This window comes from Trichinella spiralis (genome assembly GCF_000181795.1).
Source record: "Trichinella spiralis strain ISS 195 chromosome Unknown Scfld6, whole genome shotgun sequence".
In the NCBI taxonomy this organism is placed as follows: domain Eukaryota; kingdom Metazoa; phylum Nematoda; class Enoplea; order Trichinellida; family Trichinellidae; genus Trichinella; species Trichinella spiralis.
Genome location: NW_003526945.1, coordinates 2,997,527 through 3,021,767, shown reverse-complemented (window position 1 = coordinate 3,021,767; position 24,241 = coordinate 2,997,527). Strand labels below are relative to the sequence as shown.

At 34.4% G+C, this 24,241-nt stretch overlaps 5 protein-coding genes and 1 non-coding gene across 6 annotated transcripts; 4 read left to right on the top strand and 2 right to left on the bottom strand.

Annotated features, from left to right (window-relative positions):
- Positions 1 to 546: 546 nt before the first annotated feature.
- On the bottom strand, positions 547 to 748 carry Tsp_10744. Its single transcript has one exon. It is a non-coding gene; the product is annotated as a U2 spliceosomal RNA (small nuclear RNA).
- A 309-nt stretch (positions 749 to 1,057) lies between these two features.
- Positions 1,058 to 1,242, top strand: Tsp_10743 (conserved hypothetical protein; the record flags this gene model as incomplete). Its single annotated transcript, XM_003373715.1, has 1 exon — positions 1,058 to 1,242. A coding segment is annotated over one exon (185 nt), but the record flags the coding sequence as incomplete, so codon positions are not given.
- A 2,687-nt stretch (positions 1,243 to 3,929) lies between these two features.
- On the top strand, positions 3,930 to 10,222 carry Tsp_10745 (glycosyl hydrolases family 38 N- domain protein). Its single transcript, XM_003373714.1, is given in 25 exon segments — positions 3,930 to 3,942; positions 4,407 to 4,449; positions 4,782 to 4,914; positions 4,972 to 5,132; positions 5,420 to 5,480; positions 5,539 to 5,686; positions 5,744 to 5,915; positions 5,978 to 6,105; positions 6,173 to 6,250; positions 6,400 to 6,599; positions 6,666 to 6,800; positions 6,948 to 7,138; positions 7,288 to 7,473; positions 7,545 to 7,698; positions 7,712 to 7,831; positions 8,101 to 8,219; positions 8,278 to 8,371; positions 8,452 to 8,577; positions 8,643 to 8,772; positions 8,804 to 8,943; positions 9,107 to 9,248; positions 9,337 to 9,470; positions 9,524 to 9,626; positions 9,737 to 9,951; positions 10,010 to 10,222. The coding sequence occupies 25 exon segments, from the start codon at positions 3,930 to 3,932 to the stop codon at positions 10,220 to 10,222; spliced, it is 3,339 nt and encodes a 1,112-aa protein (XP_003373762.1).
- A 373-nt stretch (positions 10,223 to 10,595) lies between these two features.
- On the top strand, positions 10,596 to 16,431 carry Tsp_10746 (coatomer subunit beta). The gene is given in 25 exon segments (XM_003373713.1): positions 10,596 to 10,620; positions 10,870 to 10,910; positions 10,985 to 11,122; positions 11,792 to 11,878; positions 11,950 to 12,076; positions 12,154 to 12,302; positions 12,371 to 12,517; positions 12,569 to 12,668; positions 12,746 to 12,888; positions 13,007 to 13,209; positions 13,317 to 13,528; positions 13,579 to 13,685; positions 13,748 to 13,888; positions 13,947 to 14,077; positions 14,308 to 14,377; positions 14,390 to 14,515; positions 14,585 to 14,710; positions 14,769 to 14,983; positions 15,083 to 15,175; positions 15,237 to 15,450; positions 15,479 to 15,572; positions 15,658 to 15,750; positions 15,804 to 15,865; positions 16,004 to 16,204; positions 16,369 to 16,431. The coding sequence occupies 25 exon segments, from the start codon at positions 10,596 to 10,598 to the stop codon at positions 16,429 to 16,431; spliced, it is 3,108 nt and encodes a 1,035-aa protein (XP_003373761.1).
- A 3,073-nt stretch (positions 16,432 to 19,504) lies between these two features.
- Tsp_10747 (hypothetical protein) lies at positions 19,505 to 20,362 on the bottom strand. The gene is made up of 4 exons (XM_003373712.1): positions 20,249 to 20,362; positions 19,857 to 20,109; positions 19,747 to 19,821; positions 19,505 to 19,539 (listed from the first exon to the last, which is right to left on the bottom strand). Exons 1-4 carry the CDS (start codon positions 20,360 to 20,362, stop codon positions 19,505 to 19,507), a joined length of 477 nt encoding a protein of 158 aa, XP_003373760.1.
- A 1,161-nt stretch (positions 20,363 to 21,523) lies between these two features.
- Positions 21,524 to 22,990, top strand: Tsp_10748 (conserved hypothetical protein). Its single transcript, XM_003373711.1, has 5 exons — positions 21,524 to 21,643; positions 21,913 to 21,937; positions 22,522 to 22,629; positions 22,669 to 22,827; positions 22,962 to 22,990. Exons 1-5 carry the CDS (start codon positions 21,524 to 21,526, stop codon positions 22,988 to 22,990), a joined length of 441 nt encoding a protein of 146 aa, XP_003373759.1.
- Positions 22,991 to 24,241: the final 1,251 nt, after the last annotated feature.

Here is a 24,241-nt window from a genome sequence, read left to right as displayed (position 1 = left end):
GGGGGGGGAGGGTTTTATAGTGGGTTGACCACACTTGTCACGACCAGATTTTACTAACGTTGGGAGTGCGGGGCGAACTGGCCTCACTACGGTCCGCAACAGCGTTAACGCATACGGCTTGGCCACATTCCGCACCACAGCTCTCTCGTCTTTTTTCCATCACCGCTGGGCGCTCTTCTATTACGGCGCGCCGTTTTACCCGTAATTTTCTTCGATTCCACCACGTCGACGTCCACAGTACTCGCCGATTCACCTCCGTGGTGACCCGCTTCACGAACCGACGCCTCCATCAGCTTCTTTCGCCCACGCGTAACCATCCTCGTACCAAGGTCCGTTGCGCTCGTACTACTGCGAGATCCACGCCGTCTTTCTACCCGTACAATTTGGCCTTCATAGTTGACCTCTTTTCCGCGACGGCGACCCGACTTCAAGGCTGGTGTCTTTGCACTACACATTGTCGCTGCCACCCGGCTGTCACTCGATCTCACGAACCACTCGACCGATCGTAACCAAACCGATTCCAATTCCTAAAACACAATTCCCCGAAGGGAATAGGCCGTTCCTGAATGTAGTGCAATATCAGGACGACCCGCGACAAATGGTGGTGCGAGCACTCGACCAAATGCCTATTTTTTCAAAAACTTATGCAAATTTCGTAACGAATCCGCTTGGGATTCATACCAGAAATTAAGCTGATAAGAACAGATACTACACTTTGATCTTAGCTTTTAAAAAGCCTTGAAGCGATAGGGTTCCATCGTCCTGCATCTTGGGCTACGCCCCTATATCTATAATCCCATGTTGGGTTTTGTTTTTTCACTGCATCTTGAAGAAACCCCCAGCATTGTGTATATTACATTTAGCACTATATGTTGCTCTTGTCTTTTTTATATTTCATTTTTTTATTAGGAATATTATTACATATTTGAAATATGCAAATTTATGCATCCTTTGGTTGTTGATTAAATGGCTGTCAATAAGGTGCTGCTGATGTTGCCGTTTATCGGCATTGAAAAGGTTATGTTTTAACTGAAAATTATTCTATATTTTTTTGTAGAATGTGTAGAAGGGAAGTCGTTTCAGGAAGTGCTGAATTTCTGTTTTGCATGGGTTTTCATGAACGATTGCAGGAAAGATGGTGTTTCATCCGTTTTCCGTGCTACGTTGGGTATTCATGGAATAATCGAATATTTGATGTGTGCACATTGTAACTTTGTATTTTTGTCTTCATTTAAGCAATGAGGTGAGTATATCGCAGTATAAAGTTAAATAATTTGTATTTTTTTGATTTACTGTGTGGCGATTGTTGCTTGTTTCAGTTTGTTGTTGTATGTTTATGTTATGTCTAATACTCACGGTAGCCCAAAGTATGTATTGTATTGCTGTTGAATGAACTTTAATTTGTTGTTAAGCATGCTCTTTTTTCGATGTTTGAAAGTAGCCGTTTGTGAAAAGTTGGAATTTGATCAAACTTGTAGCAATGAATTGAAATTCCGCACAACATGTCTGGGGAAGCGCTGTTTGAACATTTTGAATGAATTGCTTTGACGAAAGGCAGTTTTTAATATGAAATGTAATAGGCTTCTTGTTTTGAGTGTTAATTTCGTTTGTAATTTTTACATCCGCATTGATTATTCATATAGAAGAAGTTGAACTTGTTACAGTTCTCCAGGTGAACTGGCAGAGAGAATTTTAAAGAAATTTGCTTGCATGGTTCCATCGACGCATGGATATGACTTATAAAAGTTGCAAATAATTGCGAATTGCACTGCTGATATTTAGTATTCGTATCCATAATGACATTTGCTGCTGTGGTTGTCGTTGATCGGATGAATATCTGTTTCCATGAGAAGTGGTTAACATTTCACTTATTTCTTATATGAAGTTATGGTGTTATTGCATTTCGAAGTTTTGCATATTCATTTCATGTTGATTGATGAGCTGCATAATGACAGCACAGTTATTATTCTAAGCTGTCAAACACTACATTTTTTATTGATCAGTTAATATTCATTTCACATAATAATTATATGATTATGTATTTATTCATAACAACCATTTTGAAAATATTATTTCATGTTTTCAGGATTTCAGTTAGTCTGTTTTCGTTTACAATATTCGTTACAACTCAATTGTCTACTTGTTATAAAAATATTGAAAAATTCAAATATATATTTTAATAAGTGCATATCATTTGTCTTCAGGATAATGAAATCAGCAGAAAACTTTGTAGGTAAAATCTACAGTCAGCTACAGTAATAATGGAATAAAGATTTAATGATAAAGGATGTTTACAACGCTTTTTGCTATGTTTAATGTGATGAACGAATTTTGTAAAATTTTATTACTATTATTATTATTATTATTATCTACATTTAATATGATGCTTTATGTGATATGCTTTATATGAAAATCTAACATTATTATACATTCTGGTCATGATTGTTTTACTTTAGTTTATTCTACTTTATTTCTTTAATGTTGTCACAATGAATATGAATTTTATAAATGCTTCTCTAATTAATATTTCAAACAGGATAAACAATAAAAACCTACGACAACCTACTGACAGGGAACATTCCATAAATTAGCATGCTTTGCATAGGCGGTTTTGATAGAATCCTTGATGATGAGGAAAATCAGTTACGTAACCTTAGATGTATGCGTTGGCTCAACAATCCTGTAATTAAAGTATTCATATTTTGTGATGAATCACAACTTCAGCAAAGCATTTAGCAAGTTACGTTTACTAGTTACGTGATGGGTTTCCTTCATGAAAATAAAAATAAACCTGAATACAAAGGGGAAATTATTTTTCAGTTAGGGTAATTAGAAAAAAATCCTGTACAATAACATTTAGAAAAGTCTATAAGCCAAATAAAAAAAACATTATTTATCAATTACTTCAATAAATAAATTCTGAACATTACAGTACTTGACTTATGAACGATTCCAAAATAGAAAACAGTAATTTTTACATTTCACTTATGAAATTCAATTTAAAATGAAAACAATTAGGCATTGCTTCGTTATAAACATTGCAAAAAGTACGTAAAAAATCATGAAATTGCAATAATTTAGTTGTCAGTGTTGATCAACAGAACGTCAGCATACAGTCGTTAAAATGACAATGCGTATTAAAAATTTATATTGGTTTCACTTTTCATTTCTACAGTGACTCAATTCTGCTTATTTTCTGAACTGTGTTCATTTTTTGCAATCACCTGACAAGGAAACTTTCGAGTAATCAATCAATCACTTTTTGTTGTGCTGTTCACAATATTTCGATATTTATTTCATAAAGTAAAAATTTTTAACTTTTATTTTTGCACTAATAATGAATACTATAATCTTTTTCATAGATAAATAATCTTGTCAAAAGTATTAAGATACAACAGACGTTGCGACCATTGTTGCTTTTTTATTCACCCATTGTAAATAAATAATACAGTATGGTACTTTTTTAATTGCATTCATTTACAGTAATGAATGTTCTGTTTCACGTCTTTGTTTGGCTTTGGCCTTTATAATGGCACATTGTTGCTGACGCAGAGCTTTGCATTTTTGTGTAGAGTATATTCAATTAACAACAAAATCAATATTTTATATATAAATATGCATGTACTTTAGTTCATTTTATTTGATATAAAACTGATTTCGATTCGTTTCTGTGTTTAAACTAAAACTAACTAAACTAAAACTTGAGTTTAGTAAACATACTGTAGTCGTATTTTTGTATTACATGCAGTTGAATGATTTATGTTATTCACAAAACAGTTATTCACAAAAGACATTCAAAATTACAATTATTAAAATGCTGTATTTTAATAATTTTCAATTTTTTATTTTTGTTATAAATTGCTGGGTATCTACATTTAATTGCTTATAGTTCGTTAGTACCAGCTTTGTTACTTTTTTATAAATAGGCCATGGCATACAATGGTAAGCGGCATATAGTATAATTTAAGAAAGTGATCTTTTACATCTCCTATCATAATATTCATAAATATATTTTTAGTCTTCAAAATAGTTTTAAATAGTTGATGTGTAATTATACAGTTCATTTCTATTTATGAAATGAAATTTTGTATTAATTATTTAGTGATGAAAAAATATGTTATTAGTTCATTTTGTAATTCAGTAAGTTGTGCGGCTTGTTTCTGCTTATTTTTCTACTTTTTAATATTGATAATTCGCAAATTGGAATTGCTAGAGTTTTAAACTTTGAAATCATTTTGCATCAAATTATTTATGATTAGAAATGTCGCGCGTACCTTTAGTTATTTATTGTTACCTTTATTTATGTTGTTCTAAAAATGATTGCACCTTTCCCCTTTTGCAACATAGTTTGTAGTGTTTTTATTGAACTTTGTATATTACTTTGACTGTTCCTTTTTTATATTTAGGTGTAACTTTGAAAATTTCATCGAGGAAACGCTCTGAAATGAGGTATCTTTTTCGAAGTTTCATATAGGTTGCAATCGTATGCATAAATTTGTACTATTTGTAGCATTTATGCTCGCTGTTTATTTATTAGCATTCGTGTTTATTTTGTTTCTAGCTTCTCTTAATTAAAATGATTTAAAATTTGATTTCCCATTGATATTAATATATTTTAAGTTATACTTAACATTACAATGACAGGAATTTTCGATTAAGAATAATAATTTATAGTTTGATTGCATATTATTGTTGACGTTCTTGATCGTAGGCATTCGAAATAAACTTAGTGGTTTATTCATTTTTAATAAGCTCATATACTGTGATTTTAGAATTTTCAGACGTTCGGTTGCAAGTGCTTGGAAATTTGGTCTTGCTATTATAGTAGTGGTATTTTTCATCTCTTCAGTTGCTTTGTACAACATAATGGATTCCGTTACACCAAGCAGTCAGAAGCTGCGATATTTCGGGGAGGTTAATTTTGAGATAGGCGTGAATGGTGTTTGATTTATTCACAAAGATCAATTTCAGTACGATTTAAAGCGCCTGGAAACTAAGCTGATTAAATTGGAATCCGAGGCGAATCGAAATGAAGAAATTTTGGGACAGATACAACGAAGTTTATATTATCGCTTGAGTCGCGTCCGCAATAGACCGCCAGCCTCTACTTTGTCTGCAGTTAAAAAAAAAGAGTATGTATATGATTTTTGGCGTTGCATTACTTTTACGTATGATAGTGTTGGATGTAATTTTATTGGTAATTTTTTTTGAAACTTTTAACTTCAAGGAGAAGTTTTTAAAAATGAGAAAAAAGTTTGATCTTTTGTTAATACAATTCATTATTATTTATTGATAATGTTTTCCAATTATATGTTTGCTGGTTCGTTATATTTGCATATTTCATACATTTCATTCATATGTATATGAAATTTTTTATATTTTGTATTTTTAATTGAAATAATATTGTTATTCCAATCAGGCGCAAGCAAACGTATCGAAAATGCAATGCAGGATTGCTAAACACTACTGTAAATGTTCAGGTGTGTAATGATTTTCAATTTGTTGTTCAGCGTGTAAACAGGCTTATTGTAATTTCAGATGTTAAGCGTGTATGAAACTTTGGAATTTGACAATCCAGATGGAGGCCATTGGAAACAAGGATGGGAGATAACTTACGACAAAAATGAGGTGAAGGAACGACCACATTTACAAGTATTTGTTGTACCTCATTCACACACTGATCCCGGTAAAGTTTGTTCATTATGGATTTTGTTTTATTTGGTTTTTATTTTATTTAATACAGGATGGATCAAAACGTTCGATGAATATTATTCGGAAAGTACAAAGCATATTTTTGAAAATATGATAGAAAAGCTTTCTCAGAAGTCTCAGATGAAATTCATTTATGCGGAAATGTCATTTTTCGAGAAATGGTGGCGTGAAGTGGACACAGCCAAGCGGATGTTGACAAAAAGGTTTTCATTTAACTTTACTCAGTGAGTAATGTGTGGATAGTCTTGATGTTTGAAATGTTAAGATTGCTGGATATTGGACAATTGGAAATTGTCACTGGAGCATGGGTGATGACTGACGAGGCTAATGCCCACTACTTTTCTATGATTGACCAGATGACCGAAGGTCATCAGTGGTTGTTGAATCATTTGGGTTTGTTTTCATGTTCTCTGTCACTTATGGCAGCATTATCATTTGTTTCATTTCCCACATTTTAAAGATTACAAACCGAAAAATCACTGGTCTATCGATCCGTTTGGATTAAGTGCAACGACAGCTTATTTTGTGGGCTTATCGGGTTTAAAGACTATGTCTGTACAAAGAATCCATTATGCAGTGAAAAAGCACCTTGCGCTGAACAAGAATCTTGAGTTTTACTGGCGTCAATTGTGGAGTGCGAGCTGTTTATTGTTTTAACTGAAGTTGTTTGACTATATTTGATTTCAGAACGGGATTCCTCGTCGGATATTTTTTGTCATGTATTTCCATTTTATTCTTACGACATACCTCATACTTGCGGTCCGGATCCAGCGGTTTGTTGTCAATTTGATTTCCACCGTTCACAGGTTGGATCTCTTCCGTGTCCTTGGGGTATTCCTGCGTTGCCGATTGATATGGAAAACATTGGCGAAAGGTACACCTGCAGCGTGATTAATTATCATTTTCTCAAATGATTATCAATTCGTAATTGTCCATGATGATTGTTCTTTTAGAGCTTTTGCACTGTTGGATCAGTATCGCAAACATGCCGAGCTTTACAAGTTGAATGTATTACTTGTACCTTTGGGAGACGATTTCCGTTACACAACTTCAATGGAATGGCAGCAACAGTACAACAATTACGAAAAGTTGTTTGATTACATGAACAGACAAGATTGGAATGTCGAGGCACAAATTATTTTAATAATATTACTTTTTGAATAGAAAATTGAATATGGAAGAAAAAATCTTTTTTTAATGACATTTAAATATACATGTTGTAATGATTTTGACAGGTGCAATTTGGAACGTTGGAAGATTATTACAGGGCGTTGTTTAAACGTGCAGACGTCGGAGGAGAAACGTTTCCAACGTTGTCTGGCGATTTCTTTACTTACGCTGATAGAAATGAAGATTATTGGTCGGGCTATTACACGTCTCGACCTTTGTACAAGCGAATGGAACGCATTTTGGCCTCTTTCTTACGGTAAAGAAAATTATTTGAAATATCTATAAGGTTGACGTTGAAGCATTCCGATTCTACGCATAAGCTGCAGAGTTGTTTTTGCAAAGAAAATTTTCTTCCCGGCTTTTTTTGTGCTGACGTTATGAGTTTGCTGATGTGGCTTTTTGCAGCGGTGCCGAGATTATGTTCAATTTGGCGGTGAGTGATGTTCGAAGCAAAGCACTTGAGCGTCAGTTTCCATCGCAGCGGCTGTTCAATAATTTGGTCATTGCACGGAGAAATTTGGCTTTGTTCCAGCATCACGACGGCATCGCCGGAACCGCTAAAACTCCAGTAGTGATGGATTACGCGAAGCGGTGTGCAGCGATTATTAACTAATTGTGTGAATATTATTTGTTTTCCTTTTGGTACTTGTTTTTTTTTGTAGGCTGTGGTCGTCGATTGAATTGAGCAAAGCTACGATGGCTACGGCGATTTTGTACTTCATGAGGAAAGCATCCACATCTCTACTAGATGCTGATAGTATTAAATTAGACTTCGTATGTCGGTTTATTAAAGTGGACAGTGTAAGATGTATTAAAGTAAATTTTTAAGAGTGAAAGAATAATGGACGCTTCTCATACATCAGAAAATGTTGTCATCAACGTACTGGATGAGAAGGAGAGGTTTTGTTTGTTCAGCTTTTTTGTTAAACGATTTGTACAACTGCTAGCGGTGTTTGTTTGAAGGTCAATTTTGGTGTACAACTCATTACCGTACATTCGGTCGGAAATAGTTTGTATAAATGTGGATACTTATAAAATTGCACTGTATGACGCGGCTAATAACAGACTAAAAATTCAAATCAGTCCGGTGATCACCAAAACCAGTGTTGGATTCATAATTTCAGTGACAACTTATCAGGTGAAGCGAATTTTTACTTCCATTTCTGTTATTTTTCTGTTCAAATGGGAAAAGTGGAATTAAACATGCAATAATTTCAGGTTTGCTGGACAGCTACAATGGAATCACTGAGCATTATTCGTTACCGTCTAGTGTCTGGCGATGATCCTTTGGATGGTGAAATGGTGACAATAAGTCAAAGGGAGGTTGTCCATTCGAGGTTGGTTGGTATTCTTGGTTCAAACAAGCAGATGTTTTGTCTTACTGTCATTATTTAGTACTTTTCCAAGAAATGTCCTTTCTGAGGAGCAATTTAACATTGTCAGTCCGGTTTATGTTGCCACGTTTTCCACTTCTACCGGTCTTCTCAAAGTAGGCACATGAAACTTTATCACATGAACTGAAATTCAATTATTCTTTATTTAATTAATTAATTTATTTATTTATTGAAGGAGTTGAAGCACACGAACAAGGATAATAAAATGAACTTGCAACTTGAATTTTTTGTATACAAATCCAAAAGCCAATCTTACACAGCTGGTGGTGCTTATTTGTTCTTGCCGAAGGGTGAAGCTGAGGTAATTGTTGGTCTATTTTTATTCTGTTTAATGGCGAAGTAAAATTGCATAAATTTTTATCGAAGCCTTTGAACAATGTCGACAATGTTCTACTTTTGGAAGGCGACATGTTTGCGACGGTTTATTCAAATTTAAAGAATGTATTACACCAATTTACGGTCGTCAAATTGGAAGGTGATGCGCAGCATGCGAAACGTTACATGGTTTTTTTACACATGAATTTCAGTTCCAGGAGCAGAAAGCTTGCACATTCGCAATACGGTCGACATCACAACTGAGATTGAGGATTTTGAAATTGTCATGCGCTTGAAAGCGGACATCCACAATTCCGATCATTCATTTTACACCGACCTCAATGGTTTGCAAGTAATGAGCATTTTTTGTTCTTTTTTTTCAATTAATTGCATTGCATATTTCATTTCATTGAACGACAAGTTTAGTGGCTGTGGTGAATGGTTGATTGTTTGAAGAATAAAGTCGAAAATATAATTAAAAAAAATAAGTTTTATTAGTTGCTTTTTTAATTTAGATGATAAAACGAAAATATTTTTCAAAGATTCCATTGCAAGGTAACTTTTATCCCATGACCACTGCGGCGTTTATCGAAGACAGCGCACATCGATTAACACTGCTCAGTGCCCAAGCGAACGGTGTTACTTCTATAAAATCGGGTTTTCAGAAAATTTCTTTTTTTCTTAATATTAATGCGAAATTCACTTTTTTGACCAATCGAATGTTTGAATATAGGTTGGATTGAAGTTTTCCTCGACCGTCGAACTCACGTTGATGATTCACGCGGTGTTGCACAGCCAATGTTGGATAATGTAATTGTTACCAGTGATTTTCGCCTTATGCTGGAATCGTTGGACGGCGATGCTTACACAATTGGCAAGGTTATTATTTTTTTTCATAACTAATCTGATACTGTTTGAAATAGACTTTTCAGAACTTGCCCACGATAAATTATTTGACTTTACCTGCTCATCATCAGTCCTTACTGTTGATCTACCCAGTTTTTGTGCTATACACGGCCAATGATTTCGTTGAAGGTAAGTTATCATCAAGAAGAATAATTTTACTCAGTGTCATTTACTTTTTCAATGTTTTATTTCATTTGGATTTTTTTCTATTTTTAACAATCGCTTTTGCTATATTTCAGAACTCCGAAGTCATTATCAAGCTTTACTAAAGCCGTTCCCTTGCGATTTTCATTTGATTAACATGCGTAGTGTTGAGAGCAAAGGTGCGTTTGATTCGAAAGCCGAAGTTGAATCATTTTTAAATGAAACATTATTGATATTATTGCGTTTGGAAAATAGCTGCTTTTCAACTCAACCACCATCAGTTGTGTGTTCCTTGAAAGATAACGATGTGGTAGGGGAATTTGTATTGTAGGCTTATATTTCGCATTAGTTTGGTATAATTTACTTAGCCGACAGCTGTGGATATTTTTGGTACGAATGTTAAAGCAGTGAAAGAAATGTCCTTAACAGCGCTTTATCAATTGAACGACACAAAATTGCCTGATGAGCCGCTTTACGTTGAACCGATGGAAATTAAAACTTACAAAATTGAATGGAAGTCGGCTCAGGATGCAGCTGAACACAAGTCGCCACTTGTAACTGGTCGTCCGCCAGCAAAGTGAAAAGCGAATTTTATTAGTAGAATGATCTGAACAATAAGTTCACATCTGTTCCGATGATCGTTTCGCAGCACAGTTTGTTCAATAAATTGTTAACTTGTTGTTATTCTTTTTTTCGAAATCTGTGAAATAAAGTGCGTTTTTCTAATTTTGTATTGCAAACTGATGGATAAGTAAATTTATCCTTAATTAATAAACAAATGTCAATGTGTGTGTGTGTGTGTGTGTGTGTGTGTGTGTGTGTGTGTGTGTGTGTGTGTGTGTGTGTGTGTGTGTGTGTGTGTGTGAGTGTGTATGTGTGTGTGTGTGTGTGTGTGAGTGTGTGTGTGTGTGTGTGTGTGTGTCTGTAATGAAGTATGATGCTGTAATGTAAAATATGGACGTTAAAAAGTCATTTACGCGTAATTTAAATTTATTTTGATATTAAACGTAATGAGTTTAGCATTCCAAAATTATGCAATTTTGTTAAGCAAATTAATTTTTATACCTTACAAAAATAAAATTATACTTGCATTACGTATAATTGTATACTGTAGTTGACTGTTTCTTTGCTGACGTTAGCAAGTTGAAAGTGTTCAACGTTGAAACTGAATAAATATGGTAAGGAGTGAAAATTAATTATTTTTTATCTACTAATGTAATTTTTTAAGGAGTTATGTGTAAGTTTTGTGCATTTTTATATTGTGAAGAGGTTTTTCATTGTCGCTTGTTTAAATGGCATCGTTTGATTGTTGCGATTTATTGTTTCATTATTTTCATTTTTAGCCTCTACGACTGGATGTCAAGCGCAAGCTGTTGGCTCGATCAGATCGCGTGAAATGTGTGGATCTTCATCCGACTGAGCCATGGATGCTTTGCAGTTTATACAATGGAAACGTTCACGCCTGGAATTACGAAACACAGGTAGAGCGTTTTTTCTCTATTATTTCGCCATTTAGTGAATATTGTCATTTTACTCTGTTTAAAGCTTCATTTTAAAGGCTGTTATTTTATGAAGTTGAGTTTTTGAAATTATGAGTAGTTTAACGTTTTTTCTAAAAGTTTTTTCTAATGCGAATGCACTGTTTTCACTTGTAATGAACGCTTGTGATCATTTCTTTCTATCATAGTACGGTGATAGATGAACCGTTTCTTAAATATGATAAATTCATTCGACAATTTGAATGGAAAACAGCTTCTTTACAAGTTCTTCAAATTGATTCAAAGCCTCTTTTAGAGAATATTATTTTGAACTTCGGCGTCATTTCCACTTGTGCAGAACAGTTATTTGTACAGTAGCGTTTCAGTTTCAGTTAGACAAAAGTATTTGTACTGTTGTGCATTGAATTTATTTTTAAAGATTATTTTATTTTATTTTATAATTTTAATTAAGAAATTTTTAAAATATATTTCTGTTTTAAAAGTATGAATGAATAGTTAGTTGCACATTAGTGAACTGTGATAATTTTTAAATTTGAAATTCCACAGGACGAATTTGAGCATTGAATGATTTAAAGATGAAAAAGTGATATTTGCATATTTTTAAAATTTATTTGTTGTTGAATAATTGGTAGGGTTGTTTTGTTTTTTAAGACTCTTCTTAAATCGTTTGAAGTGTGCGATTTGCCTGTTCGATCGGCCAAATTTGTACCTCGGAAAAGTTGGGTTCTGACAGGTTCAGTGAGTGCTTTTAGATTTATTTTATTTTTCTGTTTGTTTCTGTGCGATTTTTTGTCGTTAATTGTCTCTAGGATGACATGCAAGTACGTGTGTTCAATTACAACACTTTGGAACGTGTTCATCAGTTCGAAGCGCATTCTGATTATTTGCGTTCAATTGCTGTCCACGCTACACAGCCATTAGTGTTGACCAGCAGCGGTATATTTTTATTGCTTTCAGTTTTTACTTTTTCCGTTTATTTATTTATTATTGAATAATTTGCTCAATTTTTATAGACGACATGACGATAAAGTTATGGGATTGGGAAAGCAATTGGCAATTGAAGCAGACGTTCGAAGGGCACACGCATTACGTCATGCAGGTGCTTTTCAATCCCAAAGATAATAACACCTTTGCATCAGCATCACTTGACCGTACTGTGAAGGTACAGCTTGAATTGTTGTTTCTATTTTTATGTAGTTCTTTTTTGAATCTATATTCTACTCTTTTTAGATATGGCAACTCGGCTCGTCGCATCCAAATTTCACCCTTGAAGGGCACGAGAAAGGAGTCAACTGTATTGATTATTATCACGGTGGCGACAGACCTTACCTAATATCCGGAGCCGACGATCGACTGGTCAAAATTTGGGACTACCAGGTAATGGAGTTTTCTTGCATTATTCATTTGTTTTTTACTTTGATAATTTAGAATAAAACCTGCGTTGCCACGTTGGAAGGCCATGTGCAAAATGTTTCTTCAGTTTGTTTCCATCCAGATTTGCCTGTCATTATTACCGGCTCTGAAGACAGTACATTGATTGGAATATATGCACATATATATTTGTATATGTATTACATTTCACTTCATTGTTGAACTATTTTGTAGACACTGTACGAATATGGCATGGAAGCACATATCGCATGGAGACAACGTTGAATTACGGTCTTGATCGAGTATGGACCATATGTGCGTTGAAAGGACAAAATGTTGTAGCGATTGGCTACGACGAAGGCAGCATCATTGTCAAAGTAAGTAAATAAATAAATGCGTATTCTTACGTACCACATATAAATAATCCATACAAAAATTCTTATTTGTTGATTTTTTGTCTTCTGTATTTTGAATTTATTTCTTTCTCTTATTCAGCTTGGACGCGAGGAACCAGCGGTCAGTATGGATGCGAATGGCAAGCTTCTTTGGGCAAAACATGCTGAAATTCAGCAGGCAAATTTGAAGGCAGTTTGTAACGAAGCAGAATACCCTGACGGAGCACGTTTGTCATTGTCAGCGAAAGATATGGGCGCTATTGAATTTTATCCACGCTCAATTCAGCATAGTCCGAATGGCAGGTGAATAATAAAAATGAATTATTAAGAGTTTGTTTTTTAAAAATAATGTGTATTCGGTATTTTCCATTATTTTATTATTATTGTTGTTGCTGAGATGTCAATTTCAGATTTGTTGTGGTTCGTGGAGAAAGCGAATATGTGATCTATACGGCTATGGCGTTGCGTAATAAAAGTTATGGTGCGGCTGTTGAATTCGTTTGGGCCAAAGAGTCGAACATGTATGCTGTACGTGATGTTAGCAGCAGTATCCTTGTGGAGATTCACAAAAACTTTACCAGATACAAAACAGTCTACGCTGAAGCTTCAATCGACTGTAAATGTTATTTAATTTGTTTTTTGATTGTATATGAATAATTGTATTTTTTGAAGGCATTTTTGGAGGGACATTGTTGGGAATTCGTTGTGGGGGACAACTGATTTTCTACGACTGGGAAACGATTCATGTGATCCGACGAATTGACATCAAAGCTCATCAAGTGAACTATGGAAATTTGGTCGTAATAAACAGTGGCGTGATGTGAAAGCAATCTATTTTAAGGTCTATTGGTCCGAGAAAGAATTGTTGGCTATAACAACCGCTTCTGAATTTTACATTTTACAATTCAACGAAGCAGAAGTGATCTCACAGTTGTCAGAAAGTGAAACTCCATCACCGGATGGTGTTGAAGATGCTTTTGATGTAAGTGTGTTTAATTTCAGATTGACAGTTTGCTTTTTATCTTTGTTTTATGTTCAAGGTTATACATACAGGGACGGAGGAAATAAGCACTGCTTATTGGGTAGGCGATTGCTTGGTTTACACTACGATCAACAATCGCTTACGATACTGCGTTGGAAGTGAAACAGTTACTATTGCACATTTAGATAGGTAGGAATTTTTTTCTGTTGTGAAAAATGTTGATGGAATTGAAATTTTTTGGAAATATTTACTATAATCATTAATTAAGGATACATACATATGTGTATATGATATTTTTCAATGTTGCACAGTCCGTTGTGTTTGTTCATTTTGGTCAATTATAAATTGAATTGCAGACTATTTATCTTATATTTTTACGCAAATACATATATGTATATATTTGTTTCATTTTATTTTAGAGGATTATATATATTGGGATATTTGCCACAAGAGAATCGTCTTTTTCTGAGCGACAAAGATTTGAATGTGGTTAGTTATCAGCTTGTATTATCCGTATTGGAATATCAAACAGCGGTGATGCGTCATGACTTCGAATTGGCTGATCAGCTGTTGCAAAATATTCCAAAAGAGCATTTGACTCGTGTAGCGAAATTTCTTGAACGACAGGTTCTTGAACGCAGTGGCTTCACGCGGTTATTTGAGCATTTTTATTTATTTACTGTTCGCATATTTCAGGGTTTCTTGAAACAAGCTTTGGCTGTGTCTCAAGATCCTGATCATCGTTTCGAGTTGGCTTTGAAAGTGAACAATTTGAATGTCGCCTACGATATAGCTTTGGCAAGCGAAGTCGGTTATCTTTTTGTTAGATATTTTCATAAAATTTCAAATAGACCGTAATCTTCTTGCCAATAATTAACAGGACGACGACAAATGGCGACAGTTGAACCAAGTTGCATTGGCTGAAGGTAATTTTCAGCTGGCGTTGAAGTGTATGTGTCAAGACAAAGATTACTCGGGCCAGCTTTTGCTGGCATCTTCGCTTGGCGATGCGGACGTTATGCAGCGTGTTGCCAACGAATCAATGCAATCCAAACTGTACAACATTGCTTTCATGGCTCATCTGTTGCTTGGAAAGTGAGTTAATATTTTCCACTTCTGCGTGCAGTTCTGTGAGATTTTCCCATTGTTGATGTTGTTTTGTTTTGCTTTGTTTTAATATTAAATTTTCTATAGTCGTAAAGAATGTTTGGAAATTTTGATCACAACTGGTCGGCTGCCAGAAGCTGCTTTTTTTGCTCGAACATATATGCCCACTGAAATTAGTCGGTAATCATACGTGCATATTTGTCGATTTTGCTTTTACACGAAAGTGTAATATTTGGTTTAGTGTGGTCGGACTGTGGAAAGCGAAAATTGTGGACAAGCATCCGAAACTCGCCGAGAGTCTGGCTGATCCGGATGGTTATCCAAATTTATTTCCCCATTATGCAGATGCTTTGCAGTGTGACAAGCTGTACGAAGAGATTTTCTCGTCAACAGCATTGGATGCAGCGTGTTTTCCACTGCTATCGGTAGCCAAGCCCTTCGTGCTTCACTTGCCTGTTGTCATCATCTTCATTATTATTGTAGACAAATTGCACCCTTGAAAATATGGTGGCGTTGGCCAAGGATTCGAAGTATTCAAGTGGCAAAAATGGAATAACGAAATCGAATGAAAATGAAGGTGGCATGGAGCATTTTTTTTGCTTCTTCTAATCCTATTTCTTGTTTATTTATTCCTACGCATTTAAATTTTCGGGTGTGTTTAGCCGATGTGCAGAAAATTACCGAAACCTTGCAGAACGTTAATATTACAGCACCATTGCAATCTGCGCAAGAAGGTGCATCAACCGAAAAAACATGTAACATTTTTACAGTGTTTTTTTGCTTGTTGAAACATGTGGAACTTATTCAGGTACCGAATTTTCTCCAATGAAAGCGATCAGTGCTTTGAAAGCTGAGAAAGATGGTGAAAAGGTGAGATTTCAACTGTACAGTAACTTTGATGCATACGTGTATAGTATACATTTGTAATTTGTGTTGTCGTAGTTGTTTATTGTTTGTTCATTTTTCAATATCCTATGTGTATGTTCAGTTGATATTGATAATTTAAAGGCACCAGATGTGGCACAGAGTTCACATCGACAACCCGATCTTGTCCCGTCTGTCGGAGGTCCAGATGTTTTGATGCACGCTTCTACAGTAGAACAGTCAGGTGGTGGCGTTGAAGATTTGCAGGTTCCAGTACCGACAAGTGAAGTGAATTTAGACATGGAGAATTTGGATTTAAGCAGTGCGGAACTGAATCAACAGAGTGTACGTTTTTATTGTTATTTTTTGTAAAAAAATTTTGGTATTGAAAAATTAATGCATCTTAATGTTATTTTTGTCGAGATTTTGATGTTGATATGGAAAAGTGTAGCTGAAGTTTTTCTCTGAAATTATTCTATTTTCAGATTATATATCTTTTTGTTGTTTAGGATAATGATGACGACGACGGCGATGTTGATGATAATGATGATGATGAATTTTCTGCTTTTTGAGGCACGACATTTTTCTTGCAGTTAGGATTCTGTAAACGGTAAGTTTAAATTGAGCAAGAAAGCATTTTTGACATTTCAAAACCAGTGCATATATTTTGTTTAACAAAGCACATGATTTATTTTTAAAAGTATGTTTATATATATTTTTTTAAATTATGTTTTACTTATTATGACCTAACAGCACTTGAATTTCTTAAATTATTGAGATTGGAAGGGATAATTTGGTTAAACCTGAATGTATATTGAATTTTGTGGTTATAATTAATTACTTCTTTTCTGCTCTAGGCCAACTAAGATGGTTTTGAGGTGAAGAGGTCAATTCGACATTTCTGGTATTATGGAATTATGTTGTTATTCGAAAAGCTATGAGCTTGATTGCGGTAGTCACGCTGTTGATATTGTTCTTGATTTTTGCTTATTATTATATTGCTGATTCCAGTTGGAAATAAATGATTTTAATAACTGTGCAATAGTTGGAATGAAATTTTGACGCTCGCAGGATTTCCTATGCATTTAGCAATTTTCTTGCTGATGAAATCGTTTTAAATATTTTTCAGAAAATGAACCACACCTGTGATTATCTTTACCTTTTTGTTCTACCGGTTTTCAATTTGACGCTCCATTTTTCCTTCAAAAAGCAGTACTTGAAATTATGCTAAATGATAGCAATATACCCTTCATAACTGCAGCGAACAAGTGAAGCAAGTGTAGATGGAAGAGGTAAATGACAACTTTTTTTCTTGTTTTCTTGTTTCTTCAAAATTGCATGCCGAAACTGAAGCAAAAATAGATCTACAGAAAGCAGAGGCAGGGAAATATAGGAGCAGGGAAAAATCAGTCAAACTTATATTTTCTGTTTCTTTTTCATTATTTTTGGTTATTACGGTTTTAAATTCCATTTTCAATCAGCTTTGCATGTTGATGAACTGCGTTCGTTAATTTTGGTGGCATAATTTGAAATTTCATCTATTCACTATTTCTCGTGTGCTTGATTGCAAGCAGTTTTCGTTTAGAAATATTATCAAAAAATCAAATGCCATTTCAAGCTTTTGATCATTGTTATTTATGTGATAATTTATTGATTGTATGTATGTATGTATGTATGTAGTTAGCTTTACAAGCAGCTAAAGTTGCACGTAATTCAACCATTTGACAAATCAATTGTGGAATTAATATTTCTTTTTATAGCACCGCAATCGATAAACATATTTCTTATAATATATTTTTTAATAATTTTTGCGTTTTCAATTTATTATTATAAATAGAATAGTCAATTTGAACGAAATATTATTTTAAAACGTTATTTTTATTATTACTTTTCACAAAATCCAGGTGTATATTTTCGTGGAATATCTCACTTCTTTCATTGATTGCATTATTATTCAGCTGCTGCATATTGTTACAAAAGTGTGTAACTGAGCTGGAACAGTTTTCAGATGATCGATTTTGTAGACTTTGATTTAATTGCACTGTCGCGCAGATAAGAATTGTTGAGAAAGGACTAGTTACAAATTTTTGGAAGTGAAATTCAATTTTAAACAGCGGTTTTGAATTTGGGTTGAGCTGGAAGATTTATTGTTTCATCTTCGTAATCGGTGCAAATTGCCCACTTCTGGAAATTGACATGATTCACACGAAGAAAAATATTTTGCTGCTTTTTTCACACATTGTCTTTGTATAGATATATGGCAATTTTGGCTGTATGATCAAGAACGAGTGATTATTCTATAATTTTCTCTTGAATTTTTATTAAACTGTGTAAAGTCAAGTTTGAAGCTTAAGTTGATATTGTTCGTCCGAATGTTGCAAGTTGAGAAGAAATTGTACCAAGATTAATTTTTCATTTTTCATGCAGTGAGCGCAAGCAAGCTAGTGCCATTACCCATTTTATGGGTAATTTGCCACACACGCGCACACACACAAAATGAAGCGTCTTTTTTTGAGGGACAAGAGTTGAATTTTTTAACTTGGAAAGTTTCCTTAAAATCATTCTAATATAACATGCAGTGCAAGTTTTCAATACATACATTGTGAATGAATAAAAAAAACCTTGGTTGCTTTATATAGGATAAGTTGAACGGCAATGTCGCCGTCAGAAGTAGACATTTGGAAGAAAGCACCAAGAAAAAGTTACACGCAATATTGTATTTCAATTATTTTTCTACGGAACACTTATGTTCAATGTTCTGACAGAATAAGTCTCGTTAAAAATTTCAATGCATATTATTATAACGGTGCATTGAGAAGCTGACTGCATTGATTGGAAAAGTTTCATTTTTTTCGTTTCATTTCATTTATTACTGATCAATCAGTCTTCTGAACATCAGTGTCTCTGAAATGTCGTCGCATCTGCCGAGGTAATATAATTTTTCTTCCACTTCTTATCTCATTGTGATTTATGAATATAATAATAATTATTATAATAATGAAGAATCGTAATATGAAGTTGATCTTTATGATAACTGAATTTATCAAGTATACAATTAGAATAACATGTCAACAGAATGAAACAGTGACATAGTACACATGAAATTTCGGTTTTTGATTTCAATTTCAATGGCAAAATCAGTTACAAAACAGATTTTAGCATTCTCCTGTTATTTCTTTTATCAAAGCTTTTCAGCGCGTTTTTGCAGATCGAGCAAGCTGTGCTTGGTATGGAAATAGCAAACACAAACGTCAATAACGTTTGATTTAAACTTATGACATGATGAAAACAAGCACACGTTCTGCAGCTGCAGTTCAATTGCAATTCATTGCAAATAAGAGACAGATTTTCGTGTTGTTCAGATTTTGAAAATTCTGTTTATTAAGACAACTGATAATTTTTAACTTTTTAATACACTTTTCATATTGTACAACATTCATAAATTTATTCACCTGTCCCATCCATTCGAAGGAAGATGTTGTTCAGTTTTTGGAGAGAAAAAAGGGAATTTAAAAAATGAACTACACACACACAGACACAATGCAGTATATTTCAAATGAAATATATTGCAACTCTGCTTTGAAATATTTTTAAACAGGATTCGAGAGTTTGAACGTGATAAAGAAGTTGACGTCAAAATTACTGCTAATCTTTCGTCAGAATCGTTTCGTTTAGCATTTCTGAAGATTAGTTTTATTTTTTTTTCTTTCAAGTATTATTTCTGAATTGGAAAAGAAAACAGCTAAATGCAGATTTTTGAAAAAACAAAAAATATTCACGCATGCATGTTTGCACATTTGGAACTTTTTTCGAAGTTATTCCTGCAAGCTGAGTAAAATTTGCACAAAACTGAACGCACAATTTCATCAGTCTTGCTTAATTAATACTTGGTGTATTGTTGACACAGAAATGAACAAACGGACAATAATGAGAAGAAACTGGTGCACACGCTTCACCTGTGCCTGCATTTGCATAATTCTAATAATTATTGTGAAACCAGAGCAGATTGTTGTTCGTGTTTTGCAACCATCAGGCGGCAGAAGCGAAATTGCAGTATCGGAATTTGCAAAAAAAATGATTTGAATTGAGCCAAATTTGAGAAAAGTTCGCTCGTTTTCGTGACGAGAACTTTTCACATTGGGCAGATAGATGATTTTCCTGTGGCAGTGTTGAGCTAACTGTGGGAGGCTTGTCAGGAAACGGACGATCGGCTTGTAGAAAGTTTCGAAAGTAGAGGCTACAACTCGGATCTAATCATGAAAATGATAATATTATCATTGGTATCGCTGATGAGTGATCGTGAAATCAGTTGGGCAATGAATGAAATTTTTGCATGTATAATTTGGAAAACTTTGAAGCAACGAGCAATCAGTTGTTCACTTTTTATACTTCTGATGAAATGAGTTGAGATGGAAAATTTGAGAGAAACAAGAAAATGCTCCCTGGCTTGACAGACGGGATACGGCACAACACGTCTGCTGTTGTTGAAAAATTAGCCAGCATTATATTCTACTTGTCTGCTTTTACTAATCGCAGTCCAGCTGATTACGATTGTTGGAAAATGAAACACTGAATATCTATCTCACTGAAATGCTAGCGATTCCAAAGGAAAAACACTTCCATTATCTTGATTGCATAGTTGAACATAAAAATTGCCTGTTTTTTTTCTCCTATGGTGAATCAATTTTCAATAGAACGACGCGTCTTCTATTATTATTGCTATTTCTTTTGTTCAACAAATACGAACATATTCATCGTTGTGATGGGCAAGCATTTTTTTTGCACAGTTGATATTATTATGCTGATTGTGATAGAAAAAAAGGGGAAAAGCAAGCACGAAAGGGCGAATAATTGTAGCAGATTGTTTGTTTGCCCAATGGTTGCGCGGTTGCGGTGAAAACGACGCTTCTTTGCCATTGATGCGAAAGTGCAGCGAAATTTGTTGCACTTGGAAGTTTGACAAATTGACGGCAATGGCAAATTTTTAGATAAACACACGACTCGACGTGACGTGCTTGTTCTGCCTTAGGGGATAAATTTGCAAAACTTGCATAATTTTAAAGTTTCCTGTCTTTGTTTGTCGAGCAATAGTTGAATACAAGACGACGACGACAACAACTACAGCAATAATACAATTCTTAAGAATAAAACAAAAAGAGATATATGCAGCTACACCAGTATTGAGAACAAGAATACAGCTAGTAGAAGTCAATCCTTTGCCCCAAAGGATGCGAGCAAATTATATATATATATATATATATATATGTATATATGTATAATTTTTGGTATTTTGAATGAAAGGTATTCACACAATTAGCTGTGCAATTCCAATTGTAAATGAGTTTGTGTAGGGGGAGGCAACCATTTTTCGGGCATCCTTAATTGCAGACGTTGTTGGATTTGTCGTACCAATAGTGTGCACTTTCTCTCGTAGGCAGTTGGGAAAAAAGAAAGTTGGAAATCAATTTCTCATCAGTGATTGCAAAGTGTAAAAAAGACAGCACAGCACAGACAGCAAACAACCTACGACGCAAATGCTGTGAATCATCGGTGGTATTTGTCACCTGTTCTTTGGGCAATAATTGTTCGTTCATGAATCTGCCGAGAGGAATGTGAAATTTTGCAAAAATGCAAAAACGCGTCTAGATCTCTAGGTTATTTGTAATGCTGTTTTTTTTTCATCGTTCTCCCATCCGCAGCTTATTCTGTCATAGCAGTGTATTCTTGGAAAATTTGGACACCTACTACCTCTCTGTGAACGGCGAGAGAATTCTACATCACATGGTTGTTTTTTCTTTTTGCAAATTAGCAGTTGCTCAAAACTAAAAGCCTTCATCTTTCTTATACAAAGCGAATTGATCTGTTCTAAATTCAATATTGATTTTTTCTTTGTTCGATTGTTATAAAACTGAGAATTTATTTATAAGAACGGCAGCAATTTGCCAATATTAGACCGTAAAAAATTGTGATGTTATTTTTAGTTTTCAACGCTTTTCAGTTTCTGTTTTCTTCCGAAGAATAATATAATGTTAATTATTTAAAAAAATTAGCAGAACGTTATGTCGAAGCTTTTCCAACGTATGTCACGTTGAATTGGACATTTTCAGCTGTCAGACTTTTGAATGTTCGTTGCAAATATTTGTTATTATAAATTAATATTAATTGGAAAAAATAAGTTGAGCTAGCATAAATTTTACTTTTTCAAGCTTTGCATTTGTAAAAATTGCACATTTACGACAGACAAGTATCGAATTATCATGGTCATCAGTATAGTTTATATTCAAGATATTCATTATAAGTGTATGATAATTGGAATGCTTTCTTTGTTGAAGGAATGCACGTATTGAAACTAGTTCCAATTTTTCTGCAGTTGCTTCCTTTGATAATTTTATCGTTTAATAATTTTAAACAAATTTCAGGTTTTATATTTCAACCAAACAACTGACATATAACTATGATATATATATATATATATATATATATATAATCTGGCGCTTGTAAAATCAATTTTTTAGACAGATATACTCTGCCAGAACAGAGGTGATTGATTCATATTTGAAAAAATTTACCATTTTTAAAAATTGTTATCAGATTTATGTTCGAATTGTTGAAAAGTTGCAAATCAGTTTAGTTTACAGAATTATTAATTTTTTGACAAACAGCTCTGCTGCTGCCTCCGCAGGCGAATTACGTTGATCATCTTCTTCATTCTTTGAGCTTATTGGTCGAAATTGTGCAATCGATGATTGCAGCGCCACTATGCAGATCAGGTTAGCATGAAGTGGTCCGAATGTGCCAGTTTGTTTCAGTTTTACGTTCCACCGAGGCGTACGTTGTCGGTTTCTCTGTTCCGTTTCTCTTGCGCTGCTCGACTCTGCTCTGCTCTGCTGTGCAGTGCTCTGTTGCTGTTGCTGTTGTTCACATTGAACTTGTCACTTTCATCATCTCATCCCACTTGAGAGCAATCGGTTCTTCAATTTTTTTCACTTGTGACTTTTGTTTTACCAATAATGGCAGAGATAAATTATTCAATCTTATTAAATATTTGCTGTTGTTGTTGTTGTTGTTTTGATGAACATTTTTTGTATTTTCATGTTTGCAGAGCTGTTGAAAGGCAGTGGTCGCTGTTAAGTGAAAGAAAAAAAATCCCACGAACGCTGAGCAACAATTACTATTGATTATTGTCTCCTACTGCCATGGCTTCGGTTCACGAGAAAGATGAACATGAAAAGAGAACTCTGGTAAGCATTTTTTCCACCTTGGCTATTCAATATTTTCCACGTAATACGCCTCTCTGTGTACGCACACAGACGCACACACGCAAACACACAAACAGCGTGAAAGCAGTGCAATTATTTGCGTTACGTTACAACGTGACGCGACAGTATTCTCTTTTGAAAAGTCAAACATGTAGACAGAAACTTTTTGCGAAACAAAAATTGCAATTGGTGCAAAATTTCCATTTTATAATTCATAATTTTTCCAAACAATAACAAAGTAGCAGCAATAACACTGTTGACAGCTTCATCAAATGAATATGAAGACATTTTGCTGTTGAAAACTTACTTACTGACAGCTGCTTGCTTACCAAGAGCTGTGACCATTAAATTCTTCTTGTAGTGGTGTTTAAATTGGTGAACGCCCATTTGTCGGCTAGTCACACATTTCACAGTATGGACATTCCAGTTTTGCATAGGTCATTGCATGCCAGGACAAACCACCATGGCAAACTTGTTCTTTTACGGCTTTTTGGAACGTGCAACGGGCAAAAACTTTTTCCACACTGCTTAATTTAGCGGTTGTTTTTTGGTTAAATTTCAATTATTCAATTGAACTGGTAACAATAGCAATGTAAAAACTTGAAAACAACCATAAAAATCAAAAGTAAAAAAACAAAAAAATAATAATAATATGCCGATTAGCTCAGGATTGGTTTGGATTCTGACAGGCTTGCCTTTGTTGGCATTTTAGTCATTGTATTGTTTCGTTAGCTATGTCGACTAAAATTTCACCCAATTTGACAGAAGGAAAGAAAACGGACAACATTTTCAAACGTACATCGTCATCATAATCATCACTTTCGTAAATTAAGCTTCGTGTAGTGTGGAGGGAAATTATTCCTTTTCGCAGTTTCAGCTTCAGCTGCAAGCAAATCTGAAACTATACCGTCGGGATTGAATTTGCCAAAGACGGACAGCTCGCATCGCCGCTTCTCATCTCAACTGCTAGTTGCCTGAGATTGTTAACTATTGCAAGCGCAGTCAGTCAGTCGATTTTTCGTCAAGATTCCAACTGCTCGGCGAGTATATTTTCTGCTACAGCCAGAATTTGCTTTCAAAAATTGAGGGGCTCTGCTTCTTCAACACTGACGTATTTGTTGTT